The sequence below is a fragment of the Microtus oregoni genome, unplaced genomic scaffold (genome assembly GCF_018167655.1).
Source record: "Microtus oregoni isolate MIOR12 unplaced genomic scaffold, Mior012 000018F_ref0000195, whole genome shotgun sequence".
NCBI lineage: Eukaryota > Metazoa > Chordata > Mammalia > Rodentia > Cricetidae > Microtus > Microtus oregoni.
The window spans coordinates 27,122,214-27,146,719 of record NW_024543077.1 but is presented as its reverse complement, the minus strand read 5'-3'; the positions used below and the strand labels follow the sequence as shown (position 1 = coordinate 27,146,719).

General features: G+C 45.6%; 1 protein-coding gene across 8 annotated transcripts in view; it reads left to right on the top strand.

The window, feature by feature from the left end:
- The window catches only part of LOC121458873 (receptor-type tyrosine-protein phosphatase mu), a 701,969-nt gene that overhangs the window by 556,495 nt on the left and 120,968 nt on the right, over window positions 1-24,506 (top strand). For 4 of the 8 annotated variants that reach the window (XM_041668222.1, XM_041668220.1, XM_041668219.1 and 1 more), the window contains 5 exons: window positions 254-405; window positions 3,952-4,026; window positions 4,197-4,223; window positions 8,088-8,099; window positions 8,806-8,993. In XM_041668222.1, the coding sequence (XP_041524156.1) occupies window positions 254-405; window positions 3,952-4,026; window positions 4,197-4,223; window positions 8,088-8,099; window positions 8,806-8,993 (454 nt within the window). The remainder of the gene's footprint in view (window positions 1-253; window positions 406-3,951; window positions 4,027-4,196; window positions 4,224-8,087; window positions 8,100-8,805; window positions 8,994-24,506) is intronic. The other 4 variants (XM_041668223.1, XM_041668221.1, XM_041668218.1 and 1 more) reach the window with 2 other exon arrangements.

The following is a 24,506-nucleotide window of genomic DNA, read 5'->3' as shown; positions in this document are numbered from 1 at the left end:
TTGCTGTTGCTGCTGCTGCTGCTGTTGCTGTTGTTATCACTGTTGCTGTTGTTGCTGCTGCTGCTGTTGCTGTTGTTGAGAGAGGTAGTAGCTGTTTTCTATTTCTCTGTCTACAGCTGCCAGGGTACCTCTCATGGGTAAAGCATATAAGTCAATGCAAGAGGGACGACTGGTTTGGTAGAGTCAGTCCTTGTACCATGACTCTGTCTTCCGTCCACATGCACGTCTACATAACTGACCTCTTTGTCCCAAGGAAACTGGCCAAGAAGCGGAAGGAGACCATGAGCAGCACCCGGCAGGAGATGACCGTGATGGTGAATTCTATGGACAAGAGCTATGCTGAGCAAGGCACCAACTGCGATGAGGCCTTTTCATTCATGGACACACACAACCTCAATGGGAGATGTAAGTGTGCACAATGCATGGCTTTCACTTTGTGCCTGTTGGGCCAGACCGGGTTCCAGTCGCTCTGTGAGATTAAAACCCCAAATCCGCTTACAGCATACTTACACAAAACTGCCTTCCAGTCTCTGTGCCTGGAGTTGCTAAGGGAACGTGTTTTTCTAAAGATGCTAGGGCCTAGGGCAGTGAGCCCAGGGACCCGCAGTGAAATGTCTTTCAGTTCTTTGGGAACCTTGACACAAAGGCTACCCGGTAGTGGCTGAGGCTGCACCTGCTCCCCTCGCTCCTATTGTTGTTACTTAGATCCCATTTGTAAGCAAGCCAGGTGTGGAATTGCACCAGGGAAGTCTGTTGCTGAAACAGGTCATTAAATGGCAGTAACAAGTTAATTGTTTGTTCAGCTGACAGGTTCTGCCTTTATTATAGGGCAATTAGTAGCAATTAATAAATTAAAATATGCTTCAGTGTCTCTGAAGCTGCGCATCAGGTGGGCCACTCAGCTCAACCAATGCCTACCTGTGCCACCACCTGTGATCCCAGTACAGGCAGCATTTCCAGAGATCAATTCAACTGATGATAGGAGGTACAAAGGAGCAGCTTTTCCATCCCTGACAGTGTTGTCAGTGACCAGTGGTACACGCCACAGTTGGGCCTGATTTTGTGGTTTCTGGAGCACCCTCATCAAGTCCAAACATAGGATTTCTCGGCGTGAAATCCATACATACAGACATCCCTGGTCCCTGCTGTATGATTAGGATGTCCTCAGCAGGTGGGTAGGACAGCACTGTTAGGACTGAAACAACGCACAGAAATGCTGGTAGGGCTCATGACTGTGAGGAGCATGGAGATGCGGTCTAAGGGGTCACTGGTGCCTTGGACAGTGTGTGCTGGCCACCTGACCATGCCTTTTGGCTAGAGGATGCTGGACTGCCAGCCTTTCCGCTCTTAGGACCGTGATATGCTCTCCTGTCTGCTCAGGAGCCTCGCGTGCCTTTTCCACTCACTTAGCTTTTGCAGATGACTTCTTCCATTGATAGTGGCTGCCATTGTCCCGCCTTTTCTTCCCATGTTTGCGTGTTCTCTCTGCATCCTGGGCTTGCTAGGCTTGCTTGCAGCAGGCACAACTCTGACTCACTGGAAGGGCAGGTTGGGTTCCTGGCCACCACCCTCTCTCTACCCTTCTCTGCCATTCAGTGGAGGGCACAGAAACTGGTGTGTCGTCATAGCTAACTCCTTCACATTTTGGGTGAGATTGTCATGACTTCGTTGAAACAGAAGTTACTTATTTTTTCACTAAGATAAAAAATACATAGTGTGCATAGCTCCAAATTAAAGTACCCTGCCTTTGTTTGTTATGAATTAGAATTAGGAAAAAAAAAACACAAATTTTTGAGCATGCACAGAGTTGGTGTTTGTACAGTAGGGGCTGCTCTCTGAGCATCAGTGTATCGGGAGCCACACAGGGCTGGGGCACAGCTCGGAGTGGGACACCCACCTAGCATGTGTGAAACTATGTGAAGCCCCCAGAAGAGAAAAAAAAAGAGGAAAGAAGGAAGAGCGTGTTCATGTGTGTTCTCCACTTTCCAGGGCCACCCATCCATGCTCCAAACTTCTATTCCACAGTCAGTTTCCTCAGGAATACATTTTCTTGAAGTGACCCGCTCCAAAAACAGGAACCAAAACAGTTATGGATGTTTCAAGTTTGAATCTTAGGGCTCCGGAGCATCACTCTGGTCAGGAAGTGTGACTGGGCAGTTAGTTCCTTGCAGCTCTGTATCTGTAGGCATGCAAAGATGCCGGGGCTTGCCACAGAAGCCTCTCTGGCTGACCCAGTGTTTGGAATCTGTTGACCATCCTGTTAATAAACCCAGCAGAAGAAATTGTTCCCTCCTGCCCTGTTAGCCATGAGAGGTCTCTTAAAGTTTCACTGACAGGAATCCCCAGTGGTAAACATTTTTTTTCTAATACTCTCTTAATTCCCTTTTAATAAAAGCTACCAGGGAAGCAACCCTAGGAGAGTTTACACAGACACCCTGGGGTATAACACACAGACACATACACACACAGGTCTACATGTGCACACGCATGTGACATGCATATACACATCTCTGTAAGATATCACTCAGAAAGTTCTAGAAGCTGTAGGGTGGGTCGCTTTTTAAAATGAGACTGTAAGAAAAATGAGACCGAAGAATTTAAAAGTAAACCAGAATTCATTTTTAGGAGTGGAGAATAATCTGCCCACCACAGCAAATATGAGTTGCGCCTTCCTCTTTAATACATCATAAAGAGGGGAATATAGAATATGGGAAGTGAGAATGACCTCAGTGTGAATAAAGACAAACATAGCTTAACACAAAAGTGGAAATAAACATAATTATTTTGTATCTGTCTTGCACACTTTTGCCAAGCACAGAAAAGTGTCTGCAGGTGAGAAAGAGGCCTCGTGCTCTCTGCCCGAGCAGTTTATAGGCGTACGATTTCTTTAGTTCTTGTTCCCACTGATTACGGAATTCCTGGCAACTTAGCCAAAATCACATATAAAGGTGGCCCTTCTGTTTTAGAGAAACGATCAGATAAGAGAGGCAGCCGGGATTCCTCCCTCTGCCATTGGCCTATTTGCCATTTGAAGATATGAACGTGATGCAAAGGCAACTTCCCTTTACAGCGGGAGCTGCTTCTAACAACTAAAATACATTAACACATCATCAAAATAATTTCAACTTAATTTCAAAATAATTTCCCTGAGGAATCGCAAGGATCCGCAGCACTGCCCATTGGTAAGATGATGCGGTCGTGGATGTATCTCCGTGGGAACCCAGCATCAGATAAATCACTTATTTAGAAGCATAGGCATGGGCACACATCAGTCATTGTGCTTTGACAAAATGGTGTTTTTATATTACAAATCAGTTAAGATGTAGAGGAGAATGAGCATACTGCCTTTAAAATGGCAAAGTTAGTCTTCAGCGGAATCAGAGGGTTTGAGTTCCCCTCTTAGCTATGGAGACAAAGGGACAGTGTGGTCATGTGTCCTTCAGAGAAATAATTCAAAGAAATAGAAGCGTTTTTCTTTCTTTTTTTTTTAAGTATTTAATGACTTAAAGAGCATCACGGAGGAAAAAAATTTTATTTCCAATATAGCACAAATCACCACCACTATTAGCACTGTTCTTCAGGAACCATGTGACTTGTTCACACAGCTTTTAGTGGCAAACTTCAGCTCAGAGCAGAAGCACCACCGCAAGGGCCAAGGCCCCAGTCAGAGGAGTTCCCTATTCGATCTGGTGGCCATTTGTAGACATTCTCCATCATAGGATGAGAAAAGTCTTGATCTGATCAGAAGGGCTTGTTCCCCAGAAAGGATGAGGCTAACAACCCAGAGACCGCTGAGAACGGCGGTGTTTGCCGTGGGAACTTCAGTGACTGCCAGGCGCTGGATGAACGGTCTCTCGTCACATAGGGTGGTAGTTCCCATGATTCCAGAGTGTCCTACCTTCTGAACTCAACCTATCCATGGCCTCTGACCAACCTTTCTTTTATCCACAGCTGTGTCTTCACCGTCCTCCTTCACGATGAAAACAAACACGCTGAGCACGTCGGTGCCGAATTCCTATTACCCAGGTAACAGCCTCTCTGCCGGCTCGCATCCTTACCAGCTTTGGCAGCACTTGGTCTTTTTTTGCAAGGCTTCCTGTGGCTTTCCTGGGGAAACTGGGGACTGTGTATAAACCATTTACTGTTCTTTCTCTTTTTACTTTTCTCTGCACTGCCCCGCTTACGATGTATGACAGACGCATTTGTGCCAACTGCAATTTTAGGTGAGAATAATCTCCTTACCCAGAGTTTATTTCAGGAGTGACTGAGGAAAAACCAGCCTCACTCTAGAGGAGACTGGAGTGTTAACGGTGCATGGGGATGGGATGGGGCTAGGAGCATGGGGCAGGGTGATGAGTCTTCCTGCGAAGTCTCCACGGGTAGGAAGGATTTGCTGCATGCCGGGGTATGGTGATCCTGAAAGGTTTCAGTGAGCAATCCCAGCTCCAGGGCTTTTCCTGTCTGTGCTCAGATTTAATGTTAGTTCTGATCCCATGGGAAGACAATTGACACGTCATCACTCAGCTGTGTACTTCCGAGAGCTGAATTCTGCCCGACATGACAGTCATAAAAGTGGAAATAGCTTCTCGTTATTTTCACTTATCTCTCTGAGCATTAGAATTGCCAGTTTCAAAAACAGCATTTTCCTAATGATGCCCCCCTATGTTATACAGTATAGTGATCGCAGTGGGGTCTCGACCTCCTGCCCGTCTGCCTAGGGCACCCCCCAGCAGCCTGTCAGTCACACAGTGGAACTGTTAACGGAACTGATGTTCTGAACAGCGGAATGGCGGGAGGGCGCTTTATCATCGAATGGTTTATTACGTGTTGGATGTCACAAGAAATGAGCTAGAATGTTAGCCCAATGGGGCAGAATGCATTTGAAGTATGAGATATTCCCAGCAGGGGGTTACAAGGCCGGGGGGGGGGGGGGGAGTTCCTCTCGTACAGCTTAAGGAAGGCGAGGAGAAAGGACATTCCCTGTCCGTGATAAGCAAACAAGCATGGGCTGCTGTGGCATTTGAGACGCTTAAGTAACCTGAGTGTGTCCTGGCTGTGTTCTCTTTCTCCTACTAACCGTGCGGAAAGGAGCACACCAAGAGCCACTTTCAGGTATAATAACAGTTCTTGTAGCCAGAGCTTCATCTTCAGCCTCCTCTTCCTGACTCTCTTCGCTAGGCCTCAGTCCCCAGCCAGGGCTCCCCACTGTGCCCCTCAGTTCTCAGTGTTGCCCCTTTTCTGGGAGAGGGTAATTCTCGTTTCCATCCCCGAGTCCGTTAGGCTGAAGCAAGTTGGTTGCCTAAGGAACAAAAATGAACTGAGATGGAGGTATGGGACAGAGGATTTGAAGTATTATTCTGAGGCCCGGTACAGCCCCCACGAAATAGAGTTTGAGCAACTGTAAAGGGGGGGGGCACTCTGCTTTAAATCCTTCTCACAGGTGAGGGACACGGGCTCATTTCACGCACAGTGACGTTCTGATCTCCATGCAGGGACATTTGGGAAGTTATAGGATAGGCGAAAGTTGTGGTGTCTTCGTGTGCTGTGGCGTTCACATCCTGTGTTCCTCTATGGATATTCTGATTCAGGAGGAACTGTGGGTAGGGATGGTTGAAGCGTGTGTTGTTAAAAGGAAAAACACATTTAGATTTCACAGCAGGGAAAGATAAGCCTATTAGACAAATATCATTTCTTCAAAGCCACTGCCTTATTATTAGGAACATTAATGACATCCTTTGAAATTGCTTGGGCTTCTTTTCTGAGAGAACATGACTCGAACTGTCAATTCAAGTTTCAAAATGGTGCGAGAAAAGCTAAGTCCGCCAAATGCACACACAGATCACTATTTTCTGGTATAATCTGTGTAGCAGAAACCAGCAAGATCCGTGGCAGCACTTGGAAAGCATGGTAGAGGGCCCTGGTCTGGTGCACTGTGCATCTGTCTGTTGCTGGAATCCGATCAGTGAGGTTATCCCTTGAAGCCACGGGGAGATGAGCTGTGTGTTGCAGGGACGGAAGCAGTTGCAGGTCACACCAAGACAAGAAGGGCTATTTCGTTGGGAGACTGGTGACAGAAACAACGCTCTAGTGCCTTAGTGTTTCATTTTCACTTGGAAGGGCCCAGTTTTCAAGGAGCATTTAAGTATATCTTTACCTCAGATGGTAGATAATAAGTGATTGATCCTCCTCCATCTCAGACATACAGCATCCGTTCCAAGCCAGTGTTTTTCAACTAATTCATTAATGACTATCAAATTAATTTTATAATAACTAATTAAATTAATTTAAAAATTAATTCTCAGAAAATCATCAGGACTGTTATTAAGAAACCTTCCTTTCTGATACTTTCATCTAAGACATTGTTTTTAACTTTAGAAAGTTATTGGTGGGTAATTTTTTTTAATATAGGAAGCAGATGACATATGGGATATTGTTTACCAGTAATAAGTCATTTCAGTCAGTCAGAGAAAGCCGATTGATGGCTCGTTTTAGTAGGGTCAGAAATGTCAAGCAGGAGAGGTCCCCCAGTTTCCTAACCACTATGGTACAGGACTCTCTATTTCCCCTGTTGTCTGCTGGACAGCAGCTCTTTCTGGGAGGAAGAGTGGTACGTAAATACCTGAAGAGGTGTTCCATCTTAGAAATGAGGCCCAAGTATCATCGCGCAGTGGGGAAGTATACACAACTTTGGCAGCAACTGTCGTTCCATGGCCTTAAAACTCCAGACCTGGGATCAGAGCATCACCAGGGGCTGGAAAGCCCCCTTGAGAAGACCGAGTCCTGTAGGCAATGTCTTGCTCAGCCACAGTGAAAGGCAAATTTCATTGTATTCACCACACAAAGTATAAAACCACGAGAACAAGAGAGGCACAGAGGGGAAACTAATTAATGTTCCATTTCTTTTAGTATTTATCCAGAACAGAGCTCTCTCCTAGAGAACTAAGAGCCCAGTGGATTGAGTCCCTCGGCAGGGATCCTGCCTCCCAGCTGCTAACTCTTGGCGGTTGCCAATAAGCAGATCTGAGATGCAAATTTCCAGGGGGGTATTGGTGACTATTAAGATGGGAACAGAGACATTGCTAAATTTCAAAGCAAATCCAAATGAAAAAAAAAAAAAAAACAAAACCAAAAACAAAACAAATCATTAAAATCAGCTTACCACCCTTTTTTCTTTTGTTTTCTGTGTCTTTAGCCGCCTTGTAGTGGTTGGGGTGCCATTTCAGCCACAGCGACATAGCTCCACACCTGTGTGCCACCCTTCATACCATGCATCCCCAGGGGCTTTGCGATTCAGACAGAGCAGGGTTGCAGGACAGGCCCAGCTCACCACATTCCTGAGACTAAGCCTTTAAGTAGAACGGCAACAACAACAAACAGACAAACAAAAAATTAACACCAACTATAGCTGAAATCCCTGTTTACTACATAACGTGAATTCCCAAACAATCCCATCTTTTTTCCTATATTTCTATTATTTATACATGGAATTGATTTGATATCTCCTTGCAAATGATTTTTTTTAGCATTGTGATTTCATAAAAGCCTTCCTGGTTCATGAAGCAACTTAAAGGGATTCAGCATCTTAAGGAGTTAACTCGTAGAAGATGAAATTCTTAATTGAGCACATGTGCCTCAGACACTTTCAATAGCTAACGTTTCTGCAATTTATTAATCTAATTCACTAGTCATCACCCATTAAAACCGAGCCTCTTTAGGCTTGTTTGGCCAAATTTTGACATTAATTTTCTAGTACAATGTGATTGGCTTTGTTGAAGAAATTTCGATAACAAATGAGCTGACCATAAATCGCCTTTATTTAGTTATTTCTTGGTTCATGGGGGATGAAAAGCAATTATATACTAATTTTAGCCTCCCTTTTTCTTACTGAGTGCTTCAATGAAATAACCCCATCCTACCATGATGGGAGGGTTAAGGCTTTGCCCTCTGACCACCTCTGAATAGAAACTCTAACTGGAAGACCGAAAGCACACAGTAGAACCTGTAGCTCTCTCTCCTCAAGTACCGTTGCTTATGTCCTGTTTCCTTTTTCTCCTCCTCTCTTCTCCTGATATGTATCCGCTTTAAAGTGCCAATCAATGGTAAGTTCCCCAACTCGCCCCTTGGAGAAGCTGCGGAGGGAGTGTGGGGTGTTTGTGTCTTACCCATAGACTTGAGGGAGCCAGTGTGCTGCCCTGTGCTGGCCTGCATGTTTGCTGTCGTAGAACATTCTGTGTGTGATGCGTTGGCCCACAGTATTTCGTTAAGCTTTCTGATCCCAGAGCATGCAAAGTGACTCATCAAAACATTATCCCCAAACCAGGTCCCCTCTTAGTTTTTCTCTCCTCTGATTTCTTGTCCCAAGCGCCCATCCGCATTGCTAGCTTTATATGCCAAACCATTTTGTGCACTTTTCTTTTGCTCACAGAACATTTGTAGAGTTTATTTACTTCATTACACAAATGAATTAGCTGACGATTGGACGTGAACAAGCCTGGGTTTTGCACCAGGTCTTGAGGAAGTTTCAGATTGAAACTTCTACCAATTTTACCACTGAAATGCTGGAAGGCTCCTGTTGACAAGCTTCGCAGAAGCAATATCTCGTTTGGACTGCTTTGTAAGAGCAAAGATTCCCGCCTCATTCCGAGCAGTATTGCCAGCCCCATTTAAACCTAGTACCTGTCGCCTATGGTTTCTGGCTGAGCCATCCTAGGGTGGAGGGATGTCGGTAGCTAGCTTGTTAGCATCCCATGATCCTGACTCAGCCTGCTGGCTCACCCTCCTTTTCTCCTTCATCTTCCTTTCTAGATGAGACCCACACAATGGCCAGCGACACCAGCAGCCTAGTGCAGTCCCACACGTACAAGAAGCGTGAGGCTACTGACGTGCCTTACCAGACAGGGCAGCTTCACCCGGCTATCCGTGTGGCAGACCTCCTCCAACACATCACTCAGATGAAGTGTGCTGAGGGTTATGGTTTCAAGGAGGAGTATGAGGTAAGCCTGGGCTGTGTGCCGCCTGGCAGTCTATTAAACAAGCTGCCTGGATCCTAGACATGTCTAGGATCAGGCCCAGATGGGGCATCCACAGGTGTTTTCCCAGCTGCTGGTGAATGTGTTCAGCGGGAAAGGAAAACCATTCCATATTATATTTCCTCATGCAGAAGCGTGCATTGGCCACAGGCTATCTTTCCCCTCCTCCTGCTCAGTCGTTTCTCTGATACCGAGTCCTATGTCAAATCCAAGTTCTGTAGCTGTCTCGGGAAACACGTCTTCACTTAAGGCCACGGGTTGATCCAAACAGTGAAGTAAAGTTGTAAAGAGTCGACAGAAGTAACGAGACACTGTTGTCCTGGCTGTAACTGCTCCCGTAGTCTCATCATCCCAGAGCACACGCTGCTGTCATAAGTGCCCCAGGGGACACCTGCAAGGGGATTTTCTGGGACCAGGATATCCTCCCACCATATGTAGAATGCAGGATTCTCCTCTTCCTCAGCTTTCATCATCAGTAGTTCTTCTAGAAACTCACTCTCAAACCAGAGGGAACTTTCTAACTTCAGAAAATTTAGCTCAGAATAGTATACTGCTCATTGAGCATGTATGCAGGTGTGGTGTGCAGGTGTCGTGCACAGGTGTGGTGCGTAGGTGTGTGCAGGTGTGGTGTGCAGGTGTGGTGTGCAGGTGTGCTGAGCAGGTATGGTGTGCAGGTGTGGTATGCAGGTGTGGTGTGCAGGTATGGTTTGCAGGTGTCGTGTGCAGGTGTGGTGTATAGGTGTGGTGTGCAGGTGTGGTGTGCAGGTGTGTGCAGGTGTGGTGAGCAGGTATAGTGTGCAGGTGTGTGTAGGTGTGGTGTGCAGGTATGGTTTGCAGGTGTCGTGTGCAGGTGTGGTGTGCAGGTGTCGTGTGCAGGTGTGGTATGTAGGTATGGAGGGAGAAATAAGGTTGGGTTGCTTTTTCATGTTAGGAAACTAAGCTTGGGGTCATTGTTGAAGAATATGATTCCTCGCGATAGAAACAGAGCTACATAGGAGTAGATTTCTCAGCCTTGGGATATGTTCTTCATCAATTCCTTGTCTGGAGAATGAGTTCATGTTTTATAACCATCTAATCTGGAACTAGAGTGTTGTGTCTTTATTAATTGTGCCCCTACTTACTGTATAGAGATTTTAACAGTGCTTACACCTGCACAGTGTCCAGACAAAGGTGATTCCTCTCTGCTTTCTCAGTGTGTTGTCGGTTTTAAGAAAAATAGGCCTCCACTTTACCGACTCTCAGGATATGGCTGGGTACTGATCTGCACAACACACTACAGTTTCATAGACTAGTATCCAAGTCCCAGGCTCCAGCGTGAGCACTGTGAAGCTTTTTATGATTCAAGCGGTGTGCACCACACACTGGGTGGGAAATGATAGCGGTAAGGAGATAAGCCGACATTACAAACCTTGGTGCCAAATTTTGGAGGAGATAATGCATGTGGTTGATGATTTCGTATTTTTTCTTTTTTTTAATTAAGAAAATTTTTTCATAAAATGTATTCTGATCATACTCCCCCCCCCCGAGCTTCCCTCAGATCATCCCTACACCCTCACCCACCCAACTCTGTGCCCTTCCTTTCTCTCTTTCTTAAAAAAAAAATGTACACATAAAAATGGAAAACAAAATATATGAGCAAAAGAACAATAAAATAAAAATCATCCAGACAAAGCAACATGAGACAAAAATACCATTGAGTCTATGTTGAGCAACTATTACTAGGCATAGGGCCTGCCCTTAAATGTGTGAGACTCCACTTGAAAAAACGAATTTGTCCTCTGTAAGCGGTGTCAGTTACAGAAAACTTGGCTAGGAGGGGGAGCACATGTCCACATCCCCCTTGCAGCCCTGGGCCCACATCTGGCTTGAACCTGTGCAAGCCCCTTGCGTGCTGCCAGTGTTTGTAGATTCATATGTGTCTGGAAGACATGGTTTCCTTGCAGGTGTTCATCCCCTCTGGACTTAAAATCTTCTAAGCTCCCCGGTGAAGACATCCTGGTTAGGACCGAATGCTCCAAAGTTTCTCACTCTCTGCATATGGTCTAGTAGTGGGTCTCAGTGGTACTTTCCTTCTCCTGGAGGAGGAAGTTTCTCTGATGATGGCCGAGCAAGGCACTGGTCTATGAGGACAGCAGAATGTCATTAGGAGTCATCTCGCTGTCACGTTCCCATGGCAACACTTACGTGTTTGTTTTTTCCTCTAGACCCGTGGTCTGTGCAGTCTCAGGTTCTGGCCTACTCTCCCAGGGCCAGATGTGGATTTCATTTCATGGAGTAGGCCTTAACGCCAGAGAGAAAGTAGTTACTCCCACAACCTTGGGACTAGTCTTAGAGGATTGCGATCACCATTTATCTCCTGGAGCCTATGCAAATCAAGCAACATTCCGGACCTCACTCGGGGCCACTCATGGTTCTTCCCTTCGGGGCCCCAGTGCTGCTTTTCCTTGGGCTGAGCTTTCTGCCCAGCTTGATTATCAAAGATCCACCACAAAAACACGATACCAACAGCCGCTGAACCACAGCCGCTCTTAAGCATAGGCCCATGGTCCAAAGCAAGTAGACATGCGTGCCCAGCCGAGCAGTCACCACCTGGTACAGTGCCAGTGAGCCGAGACAAGACTGCAGAGCCACAGGAACCAATCCCAACCCTGTCCCTGGCATTTTATTTCATTCCAGAACATTTTCTGACGAAGCTGTGCCTTATGGGCAGCTCTGAGATTCGCAGATTTTCCCTCAGCATTTCAATGTATAATTCAGTGAAATTGACAGCCTTTGCATATTGCTTATGCACTTTTAAAGGGTAGCTTAGGAATTAATAGGATTAAGAGTAAGACTTCCAAAAGCATTAATATCTTATGAAAGACAAAATTAGGTTATTGAGAAAATATAAGCCTAATGAATAGAAATGATGTCTTAGTTCTAGCCAATTCTCTGCATGCAGATATTGCTCAAATGTTTATTAAAGATGTTAATGTCAAAGAGATTAGTTATCGGCTCAAATAACAATTCGTAAAATAGCTGAGCCCAATTTTTCATGGACTATTTAAAAATACCTGCCTTGTGACGTCTATAACAAACTACAGGCAATGCCTATCTGAATGTATGCAAAATTATTTTTCGCCCCCATCTCCTGAAGACATTTGAAATGCAGGTGCAGACTAGGGTATCTTGCACTCATTTTAAGCATCCTCTGATTGACAGCTCATTACGATTTTTTAATACGTTAAAAAAGTGCTGTTTGTTGATGCGTTTCAATAAACAACAAAAACCTTCCTCTCTCATTTGAGCCATTCAGAAAACCATCAAGAAAGATGGTTTTAAAGCAGACACGCTGAATCTCAAAATAAATAATAAATTTTAAAAAAGAATGGAGAAAAGGAAATGTGAACATACTGTATATATGAAAAGGAAGCAGAGGCAAAGGGGGAGGAGCTACTGAGGAAATACAAAATGGGAAATTCTGTTAGGAATAACCCCATCATCCAGTACCGCACCCCCTCCCGCCCCATCTGTCATTACAGATCATGCCAGCATTGGTCTGGAGCGATGGTAGATGAACCTGTATGATTTTATGTGGGGAGATGTTTGCTAAGTGGCATCTCTCATGAGCCCTGAAGTCCTGGCCATGCCTCACTTGTCTCTATCACCCAATTACGTCAGTTTTGTGGCCAAGTCTGTGCGTGAGTCAAACCATTAAGAACTAATAAGAAGACCTCCTCCACAAATATTCCTGCTCTGCTTTCCCTAGCCCCAGGCAGTCTTCATCCTAGGGTGGAAAAGGACAATCTTCAAATGGGCTGCTTTTTAAATACAATTGGTGTGCTATGTCAACTTGACACCTACTAGAGTCATCACAGAGAAAGGAACCTCCGTTAGGAAAATGCCTCTATAAGATTAGGCTGTGAGCAAACCTGTAGGGCATTTTCTTAAATAGTGACTGATGGGGGACGCCCAGGCATTGTGGGTGGTTCCATCCCTGGGCTGGTGGTCCTGGCTTCTACATGAAAGCAAGCTGAGCAAGCCATGAGGAGTAGCTTCAGGGCGCCTGTGTCAGCTCCTGCCTCCAGGATTCTGCCTGTTTGAGTTCCTGTACTGACTTCCTTCTGTGATGAACAGTAGTGTGGAAGCATAAGCCAAGGAAACCCTTTTCTCCCCAAAGTGCTTTAGGTCACGGTGTTTGTCACAGACATGAAGAACCTGACTAAGGGCAGCCACATTAGAGCTGCAACTGGATTTAGCCTGCTCACTCATGCCTTGAACTGTGTGTGTTTCCTAAGAATTTTGAGACATTGTCTAGCCTCTACAGTCCTCGGTTTCTTCAATGCAGCAGCCTTATGAGGTTGTGTGAAGATTTAGTCACATAATATATCATAAGCACTAAAATTTTATCTAGCGTAAACATTTGTTCGAAGTATTAGTGAGGTTAAGAATAAAACACTTTAATAACAAAATCCAAGAGAAATTTACGTTGAGTTCTTTATACAGAAATTGTATAATAAATTATAGTAAGGTTTCAGTTCATTTCTGTCATTTTTTAACATTTTTGTAGGCATATTTTCATTTTCATAGTGGTGCAAGATATTTTTATTCAAAAAATAGGTGTGCATTGACCATGCTTAACCATGCCGTTTTCTTTATCTCTCCTCTCCCTCTCACTAGCTTCTTCATTTTTCATTTTCATGTATCTATGAAAGTAGAAACATGAACATCTGGAAAAATATAATATATATATAATACACATATATACACATTATATATACATATATGTGCACATGCGTATATATTATACATATGTGTGTATATTATATTGTACACATGTATATATTTTTATATACATATGTGTGTTATGCATATCTATGATATATATCATACATATTTTATCTAGCCATGTCTTGGTAACAGCTAAGCTGATTTTTAAGCCAGCTGTTGTGAACGGTCCAGCAATAAAGATGGCCGTGCAGGATCTCTGTAGTGTGCTGGCTTTGAGTTCCTCTGGTGTATTCTCGGGAGTGAGGTGATATAGCTGGATTATACAGTGATTCCACTTTTAGTTTTTTCAGATACCTCCAAACAGATTTCCCCAGTGGCCAGACGGGTTGACATCCCACTGTATAGGAGCTTCCTTTCCCAGCATCCTCCCCGGCTTGTTCTCATCTTCGTCTTAGTGACAGCCATTTTGCTGTGGTGACGTGAAACCTCTGTATAGTTTTTTTCCTCTTGAAATTATTGTACAGTTACATCCTTTTCTCTTTCCCTTTCCTCCCAACAACCCTTCTCATATCCCCCCTCCTTTTTCTCTTTCACAATCACGGCCTCTGTTTTCATCGTTGTTGCATGCATCTATGTAGTATACGTGCAGATCTAGTCCTAAATATAACTTGCCCCGTTTGTATAATGCTATCATGTGTGTGTTTCCAGTGCTGGCCATTTGGAATTGAATCACCCATTGGTGTGTTCTTCCATGGGAAGACAGTTCCCCCATTCTTGGCATTCCTTCATCACCTGTAGATGGTTGTGTGGGGTTGAGGCCTTGTGGGTTCCCCCGTCTACTTTAGCACATCTATTGGAGCCGTCCTTGTCCAGCTAACGTTGGAGCAGTCCTGTTCATGAGACCATGGTGGAGTTGCTGACATTACTCCATTGCAAACTCGCCGATTCTCTGTTTTGAACTCTTTCCCCTTACTCTTCTGCAGTGTTCCCTGAGCCTCGGGTGTGGGAGTTCATAGTGTAGATGCACTCACTGAGAATGGGCTCCCCAAGTCGGCATGTCAGCTGGTTATGGAGATCTCACTATAATGTATTCGTCTCTGTCACTGCTTGCCTTTAAACATCAGAGAACCAAGTAAATCAGTACTTGGCACACTGAGACAGAATTAGGTACTTTGCAGAAAAGTGGCAGTATATTTCACCAAATCCATAAATGACTTCCTCACCCCATACCCATATTCTCAAAAATTCCTACTAAAATGTAAATTGAAAATAAAAAGTTGTGGGATTGATTCTATGGATTAAGACTGTAAAATAAAAAAAAGCATATTTTAAAATGCATGCTAATACCTCTTATTGCTAAAATAATGTTTTTATATCTAAGAAAAATTCTAAGTAATGATATTGATTATAGACTATAGAACTCTCTTCTAAGAAAGAGGGAGGGTGTGAGGGAAGGAGAAAGTGGGAAGAGGGTCACATTACTGTCTTCGGCAAAGTAATATTGTGGGGGGTTGCCAAGGTCCACAGGGGAACACTGCATTGCTCTACCCTCTGAAGGTTTAGTGTGGACCTGGGTTAAAACTGCTGTGCATCCAATAGAAAACTGCATGACCCAGACAAATGTTCAGAGTCCTATGAAGGATGTGGGGACACCTGAGCCAACTTGGGACAAAAGTAACCTCTCTCTAAAGCCTGAGTGGGGATTTCCACGAGAAGTTGAAAGGGAGACAGTCCATGTAGACACAACGCAAGAGAACAGGGGTATTCTGGAATCACGACTCCAGTCCCCATGCCTGAGTCATGGAGATGTTAAATGACAAGAGTCCTACAAGGGTTTGATGGGTCATCATACGTGAAAGGTTTGGATTCCATGTTGTTTTGGAGGCTGTTAGAAGCAAACAGCACTTCAGAAAGCAGGACTGTCCCTCCCGTGTAGAGATGGACACCTATGTCATATAAGCAGCTTGGGTTTTAAGTTTCTTCTCTGAGGCACACAGAAAGAACTAAAACTCCTGGAAGCAAATGAGAGGAAGGCAAATGTAATTGCTGAGGGAGAATTCCACATGTTCTGGAACGTGTAGCCACCAAACCCACTGGAGCATAGAAGGCCTTCCATACCTAAGCATCTCCAGGGACAAAAGATACAGAATCCTCAGTTGTTGCCCTGACTTCATGTGCTTGGGCTGTCGGTCTTTCTTCTTTTCGCCAATCCACAAGGAAAACTCGGTCATGTGCTCTTTCTTCTTTTCGCCAATCCACAAGGAAAACTCGGTCATGTGCTTTGTCCAAGACTCTTGGAACAGTGGGTTTGACCCTATTCCTCTGTTCTAGACAGTTCTCTTTGCTTTCCAAGTCAACAATGTCTGAAAATTCCTAAACCCATGAAGGCTTCACGAGCAATCAAGTAGCCAACAGAACTATATCCAAACAAGAGGGAAACGTGCTGTGGGGAGGTGGGCGGAACATAGAAGCATTCTCCATGCAGGGTGTGTATTTGATTTTGTTCTAACAAGATGGCATACGGCACATCTCACCAGGGAGACATAGTAAGTTGGCTCAAAAGAAAGCCAGACATGAGTCCCAATGAAAGAGGAAGCTGGCTCAATTGAACAGACTGTCAGCAGCAAATGGCTCAGACCTCAGGAGAAAGGCCTGTGGAAAGGGCAGGTTTGCTTATGTTGCCAGCAGAAATGGCCAGGTTCTTTCTTCAGAAAGCAAAGGCCAGTCTGTGCAGACCCTCGGGGGAGTCTGTAGGGTTCCCAAAAATGGAGAAAGGGCATGGCTGCACTCCGGGGGTATGTTGTGGAGCTCACCTATCCAACCTAAAGACCTCAACTTGCAAGGGAAGTTCGTCATGACCCTGCAGCCCCGCCTTGACCACATGGCCCCTGTGCTAGACTTGGGTGCGCTTGGTCACTCACACTCCTTCCTGACACGACACTGAGAGTCATAAGGTGTTCAATACTGTGTTAAGGTGAAGAAAGCTTGGCCCTGTGCACTCGGGGGGGTGGGGGGGTGGCCTGCTCTCCCTCTGTACTGCCAAGGGCTTTGTTCACTGAGTTATGTAACTAGCACAGAGTTCCTCTGAGGAGCCAAGCAACGTACTATATGTGATGATATGTACAATTTAGATAAAGAAATAGCCCTTCCAGGACATCCTGAGATGCACAGCTAATAGCTCATGTCTCTCTGAGGCAAGGAACCTCATTTTTCTGTTGCTAGAGCTCAGACTTACGGGAAACGTAAGTAATTCTTTGAGCCTTATTCAAAATAATGCGTTGGTACATCTCACAGTATTTAGGAAAACACTGTCCCATCGCACTTATTTTCCTCAGAACTCTCTCTCCAGGGCACGAACCCTGGTTGCTAATTTTCTGACTGAACAAGAGGTTGTTACTTTAGTCATTCTAAGGTGGGGGAGCTGAAAATGGAATATCAAAATCCCCAGGCTTAAGGACAGCCACTGAGTGTTTTCTAGGGAACTTGGATTTTCTTCAAATATGCCAGCTGCTCCATTTTAAATATTTGAGTTGCCTCTCTTTCTTTCTCTCTTCCCTATTTTCTAAGTAAAATCGTTGTATTTGTTAAAAAAAAAAGCAAGCACAATATTTTGCATGATGACTTAGCAGCCTAAAAAAAAGAATTATCATTAAAATATCTCACTACCCTCTAGCATATGCCTGGTTTTTCTTTCCTGGTCTCCCTGCTTGCTTAGGGAGGCCAGGAGATCAGCCTGTGCCTTCTGCAGAGATAAAGCCTGAATTCTAGCCTTCACATGCTGCAGGTTGGGGTACATGGGCCTTGGGTCCTTAGAAGGCCCAGCATCAGACCTGGTCTCAGTCCCCTGGGGCTGACTGACTAGGTAAAGTGCATCACACACCGACACAACGCCTTTGTTGGGTTCTTGCAGAGCCTGGAGCAGGTAGAAGGCAAAGCAGGATGTGTGACTCAGCTGCCGGAACCCCTTCACCATCCCGAGTGGCAGCCCCCCCCCCCCCCCCCAGCCCATGCACTTCTCCGATCTGCCTTTCAGTCCCCATTTCGCGGGCTCCAGCACCAGCTGAGTCCATTAATTGCCGCAATGCGAGCAGGTTGTTTCCTGTCCCACAGGATGCTATACACACAAAACAAAACCACTGAAAGCTCGGCATGGGGAGTGGGGGCGGGGGTAGCTGGCAGGCCCAGTCAGTACTTTAGGAATGGCCACAGCTGCGCCTCCAGTGGTGGAAGCAGCCAAGTGATTTTTGACGTGTTCTTTTCTTTAATGGCTGTGCCGATGGTAAGCCAGACCCATAAGGAAATGATAAACATTTCTCTCTGAAATTTTGAGATTGCCTCCAGCTCTTTGGGAAAGTTCGCTGTATGTGTGTTTGCAGATACTTTCTTATTGGATAGGAAAAGAAATCTGTTTTCTGCTTCCTGCTTGTGGTTCAGTTTGTGAGCTCTCAGCTCTTGCATTCGCCATGCCTGTCTGCTGCCACGTGTCCCTCCTGTGATGGTAATGGACTCTCTATCTTTCTGGAACGGAAGCCCAAATAAATATTTTCTGCTATTAAAAAAAAAATCTACTTTCTTTTCATGTTATGTATCTGTGTTGTGTATGTATGCGTGTATGCACATGTGTGTGTGTATGTGTGTGCATGTGTGTGCACGCATATGGGAGACCAGAGTAGGGCATTTGACATCCTGCTCTATCACACTTCACGTTAACTCCTTCGGGACAGGGTCTCACTGGAAACCTGGAATGAGGCTGGCAGCCAGCCACCCTCGGTGATCCTCCTCTCTCCACCCCCTCCCCCGCTGCCACAGGGCTGGTTACAGGTGTGTGCATAGCCACACTCTGCTTGATATGTGGGTCCTCAGGATTTGAACCCAGGCCCTCACGCTTGCTCAGCAAGTGCCCTTACCTACTGAGTCCTCTCCCCAGCCCCATGATTTTCAGAAAGGCAATGGAGGGAACCGGTTTCATTGTGTGTGCTTGGTTTCATTTTTATCAAGGAACTGTGTGCAAGGGTGTGTTTAATTTTTTGCCTGTTGCTCACCTTGCTTTCAGAGTCTGGTTTCTGCTGATTTTAACTTCAGTTCCTTGGGCCCTGGCCTCTACTGACATCATGCAGGAGCTCCAACTTGAGGGGGTTAGGTTAGACGTTGTTATTTCCCGGGGCTTTGTCCTTGCTCTGATGATAGTTGGTGGAAGATAACATTTCTGATTTCTCTGAAGCACGTCTAGGCAGCTGTCTGGTTTCCATCTGGATGCTGCTTCTTGCAATTTTCTTTCACTTCCCCTGGAGAAGTTAAGCCATTTTCCCACTTGTTAGCATGCTTTTAGTGTCCGATGCCATTAGCCACAAGTGTTTTCACAAGGCCACGGCCCCGGAGGGGCTGTCAGTGTGCCTGTGTCCCGGCCTCTGTTAGACCGCAGGGCTTTCTTGCATCCTGCATGTCTTTGATTAACCTGATGGTGTCATAACCCACTCACAAGGTCACGGCTGCCTGGCCCTACTTTCCCTCCACATCAGCAGGTTAAAGTCCTAATAGCTTTTCTCCTCACCATTTTTCTGTCTATCTCCTTCTGATTCCACGGCCTATCCCTCATCACTTAAGGGGGTCACAGGGTCCCCCCTTTTAGTACTCTACATTTGTTCTCTCCTGCCCTGGGGCCAGTTTTTCACTGTGAGACATTTATGGCCTTCCACTTAACTAATGTTCCAAAGCCTATTGACTCTTTCAGAAACCAGGAAGCAGTGTAGCATCCTTGGCCACTCTGGATGTGCATTCCGCTCCGGCTTTAGCTTTGGTTTCAACCTCAGCCTCTTCCCACCAGTGTCTTTTGCTCAGCTTTGCTGTGCCCTCTCACCCCGGCATGCCTGTGACTCTGGGCTGCGTCCCATGTGGTCTGCAGAGAGTGACTTCCAGGTTCTTTGCTCCACAGATCTCTTCAGAGCTCAGTGAGCCCCATCCCCACTCTTCCTGGTCTCCCCATAAGAAAAAAAAAAACAGTTTCTCCACAACCCCAAGCTCTGTATTTTAACAATAGTAAACAGTTTAATAATTGGTAGCAATATACTAAGTGGTACTTGATTTACTCTATATATCTATAACAAGTATGAAATACTTCTACCTGATTCATTGAATTCTATGTATTTAAGCACATTTGCTGTATGTTGGGGAAATGATAAAGATAGGTATAACTGTCAGATATTACAGAGTACAGAGAGGAGTTTATTTGGAGTCTTGCAGTTCAGGGATGTAGTCTCAGATATCTCTGAACTAAACTTCCTAAGAAGACTGACAGTAGGAACCTTATGAGGCTCAATGGGTATTGAGAAAGGACAGGAGCTACATGAAGAATAGAAAATACAGAAAGTCCCGGGCGGTGGTGGCACACGCCTTTAGTGCCAGCACTCAGGAGGCAGAGGCAGGAGAATCTCTGTGAGTTCAAGGCCAACCTGGTCTACCAGACCTTGTGCCAGGACAGGCTCTAAAAGCTACACAGAGAAACCCTTTCTCAAAAAAAAAGAAAGAAAGAAAGAGAGGAAAAAAAGAAAGAAAGAGAAAAAGAAAATGCAGAAAGTCTAAACAGATTGCAGATGTCCACAAAACAAGAGTCTGTCTGTATTCTCCAGACACAGTGTGACCTCAATGCAGATTCCTGTGCTCGGAAGTGCAGGGTCCAGAGTCTAGGCCGCTGCTGATGTGTGTGAGCCCTGCCTGTTAATGGCCTCCAGGCTCCAACTTGGAATCTCTTTCAATGTTACCTTTGCCTAAAGCTTTCCTTTATTTTTTCTCAACTGTTAAAATGATACGGACTTGGAGTTTGGGGAATAGAGCTCAGTTGGTGGAATGGCTGCCTAACCTGCATTCATCTGAGCTCCAGCACCATGTAAATCAGGTGTTACAATACATGCCTGTGACCCAACACCAGGACATGGAAGCAGGAGGCTCAGAAACCCAGGGCCATCCTTGTCTACATAGGGAGTCCAGGCCCATCCTTGTCTACATAGGGAGTCCAGGCCCATCCTTGTCTACATAGGGAGTCCAGGGCCATCCTCGTCTACATAGGGAGTCCAGGGCCATCCTTGTCTACGTAGGGAATTAAGGGCCATCCTTGTCTACATAGGGAATTAAGGGCCATCCTTGTCTACATAGGGAATTAAGGGCCATCCTTGTCTATATAGGGAGTCCACTGCAGGCCTCAGACATCAGATCCCCAAGCCCTGCAAATGTTACAGCCCTTTCATAGGCCAGGAAGTTGGGATTATTTTTAGCCCTCAGTGGCAGCCAGTATTATATAGCTCTTGGCCCTAAAACTCAGTTCTTCCTGTATCCAGGGCTTGTTGGTCATTTCGTCTGGTTCTCTACAGCATGCTAGCCTTCTTCAGTCTCAGCTCTCTGCTGTTTCTCGCCAACTGTATTTTTTTTTTCCATCTGCCCCTCACCACCCTGCCCTGGCCAGTAAGCTCTCAAACTGCTCAAATGGAGCTACTTCTGCTGTCAAGCAGCTGACTGCCTGGCCACGTTTAGTCAGGCCTGCCAAGCCACTCAGATGTGGCCACCACTGCCTCTGTCCACTCAGCCGTGGCTCCCACTGCCTCTGTCCACTCAACCATGGCCACCACTGCCTCTGCCCACTCAGCCATGGCTACCACTGCCTCTGTCCACTCATCTTTGGCTACCACTGCCTCTGTCCACTCAGCCGTGGCTACCACTGCCTCTGTCCACTCAGCCGTGGCTACCACTGCCTCTGTCCACTCATCTTTGGCTACCACTGCCTCTGTCCACTCAGCCATGGCTCCCACTACCTCTGTCCACTCAGCCATGGCTACCACTGCCTCTGTCCACTCAGCCATGGCTACCACTGCCTCCATCCACTCAGCCGTGGCAACTACTGCCTCTGTCCACTCATCTTTGGCTACCACTGCCTCTGTCCACTCAGCCGTGGCAACTACTGCCTCTGTCATGGCTGCCACTCTGCTATCTCTGCTGCTGCTTTCTTCGTGGAACCAGCTCAGCACACAGTGCTGCCAGGAGGAGAGAAGAGACTAGCCTCATGGGGACTTCTGTTGCAATACAGGAGGGTGTCTCCAGGCAGCTCACTAAGTAATACTGAATGCCCTGCTTATTTACACAGACTGGAGTGTTTGGACCAATCCTAACATACTTTGTTGGCACCCAGTCACAGCCGTGGAAGCTTGTGTGTGAATCAGTCACAGCCTTGCTCCTTTAGAGGCAATTTCAGAGACCCCCTCTGCTAGGCCATTAGATGAGGTGCTCCCAATCTAGCCAAGGTCTACATGTTTGAGGGGTCATCATCCAGAGTCTAGTACACACACGCCTGGGGCTTCACCTTCAGAAGTCTGGACAATCAGTTGTCATCCTCATGACGCTTTCTCTGGGTGTCCACGGAGTGTTTAGAGTGGCTGGTGCTGATACAAGAGTTCTCTGACTCACTTTCGGACTGATCATTCTTTTGCTTGTTGCGTCCAAGGGAGCCAGGCAGAGCATCCAAGTGCCACTATCTAGGGGCCAAACTGCCCCATCCTCAAAATATTTGTTTATTTATAGGGAAAAGAACATCAGAAATGACTATTTTTTTCAATAAGAACTTAAAATTAACCCATAGTGATTTTTAACAGCTTTTGAAGAGTACTTAAGATATTTTCCCTAGGATCCCAGGAAGAGATGGGTGCTACACCTGGCACTCAAGACCAGTATCTGCAGTGACTGAGTTTAAAGAATTGGGGTTGAAGTGTTCAGCCTCAACCACCAACTCTAGGAGAAGGGAGCAGGGGGCAGTTGGAGAAAGCATGTGTAAAAACAAGTGACTAAGACGATTTGATGAACTTCTGGAAGGTATCACCCAAGCTCATTACTCCCTCCACATTCCCCGTGTATCTCTTCATCTGGCTGTTCATTTCTAGCCTCTATAACATCCTTTATCATAACAGATAAGCAAATGTTACTGACCCATCCCTGGGGAGTAGGGAGCATGTGTTAGGAATTATACCTTGTAGTCAGTTGGTAGGTTGGAGGATAGATGACAACCTGCTCTTATTGACTGACATCTGCATGGTGAATAGTCTTGTGAGAATGACATCATGCAGGATCTAGCGCTTATGTTTGGATGGAGAGCACACAGTTGGTGTCCTTTGTAGAATTGCTTGGTGTGGACAGACCTGAGTATCTGGGCATATACAGAAGTGTTCTGTGCTGTGTTAAGTGTAACTAGAGAACAACCTGGGTTTTCCTAATCCCTAGTAGAAGCAATACAGAATTATTTATGTGTAACTTTAGTTGAGGCCACCATGTAACTGTTCAAAGGAAACTCCATCGTCACGTCCAGTTTGAAACCTCCTACAGGGAATCTGAATCATGCAAGCATTTCACAATATAAAAGGTTTGGAAGACGGCCCTCTCATAGGTCTTTCTTGGCTCCTGAGATGATGATGATAACGTTGATGTGTCCAACATATACTTTATGAGCACTGTAGAAAGATAGACCATGATAAATGCCCCATTTACCATGCTACTGTATTGTGATCAGGATTGCAAAACTCCCCCCCCCCCCCGCCAGCCATACCTCTATCACTGTAAACTCTCAAGTTCTTGTTCTTCCCAATACGCTGCAAGACTCCCTTCCCCAATGCCTTGCTTATGCAGACCTAAGGAAATCAACTTTGTGTTTTATTGATTTGACGTGTGGCTTTGTGGCAGGAGAGGTGTTTTTGCCCTGTCGGTGGTTTGCTTTGATTGGGGCAGCACTCCTGACATGGTGGGGATTGACCAAGTTACTCATGTTGTGTTTCAGCATCTCTGAGCAGCAAGCACTTCCCATGAATCTTGCCTGTGATGCCAGGCCATGCCAGCTACTCCTCTAGAGTGGTTTTCCATTGTCTGAGAAATTCAGAAAAACTATTCTGAAGCTATCAGCCAGCTTGGCTTATCTGAAGTGACCAGTTACAAACTCAAATCAAGTTGTGGCTTTTGAGAAACATAAATTCTCTGGGTTACAGCCACCCTACCCTAGAGAGGAAAAAGAAGGAAGAGGGAATAATAGACTGGAGTTATATGTTAAAGCCCAAGATTTTCTGGAAGATTCTCTCTATAAGTTGGGTATTTTTTTCAGCAATATGACCGTGACAGCCGTGTCAAATGACTCTCTGGTTCCAAGGAACCATCACACAGTGCTTAAGCTTTGACATGATTTAAAACAGAGGCGATTGACACCTAAGTTCTGTCTTTTCAAAAAAGCAGTAATACATAAAAGCCAGAAAGTAGACTAAGAATCAGAAGACATAGGTTCCAGTTACTGAAATTCAATCACTGAGCAAATCTCTCAGCTTCCATGAAGCAATTAACCCAGTAAGAGCCAGGTACCCTGAGCACCAGTGATGCTCTTGGTGGTTTGGTGGCATCTGCGTCACCAGGGCCCCAGTGTGGTCAATACAATCTCATAGACAAGCGGTTTACCATGGGTAGCACTGATTGGCTGCCAGAAACCTGTGTGGCCACGTGTGCCAACATGGACCTTGGGTCTACATAGACTTCCATGCCATGTTCTATGGGCCCTTCTTTGGTTCTCTAGGCCCAGTTTTTATTTTATCTAGTTTCTTGATGTGCTGGTTTCTTTCTCAGTGTCTCTTGTCTCTCATTTTAACCTCTTCTTGCCTTCATGTCTGACCTCTCACCTACCTCCAGAGCTCTAAGAATGCTGAGTTGTGATCATGTCATACTTATGGTAGCATGTCATTACATGTCATTACATGC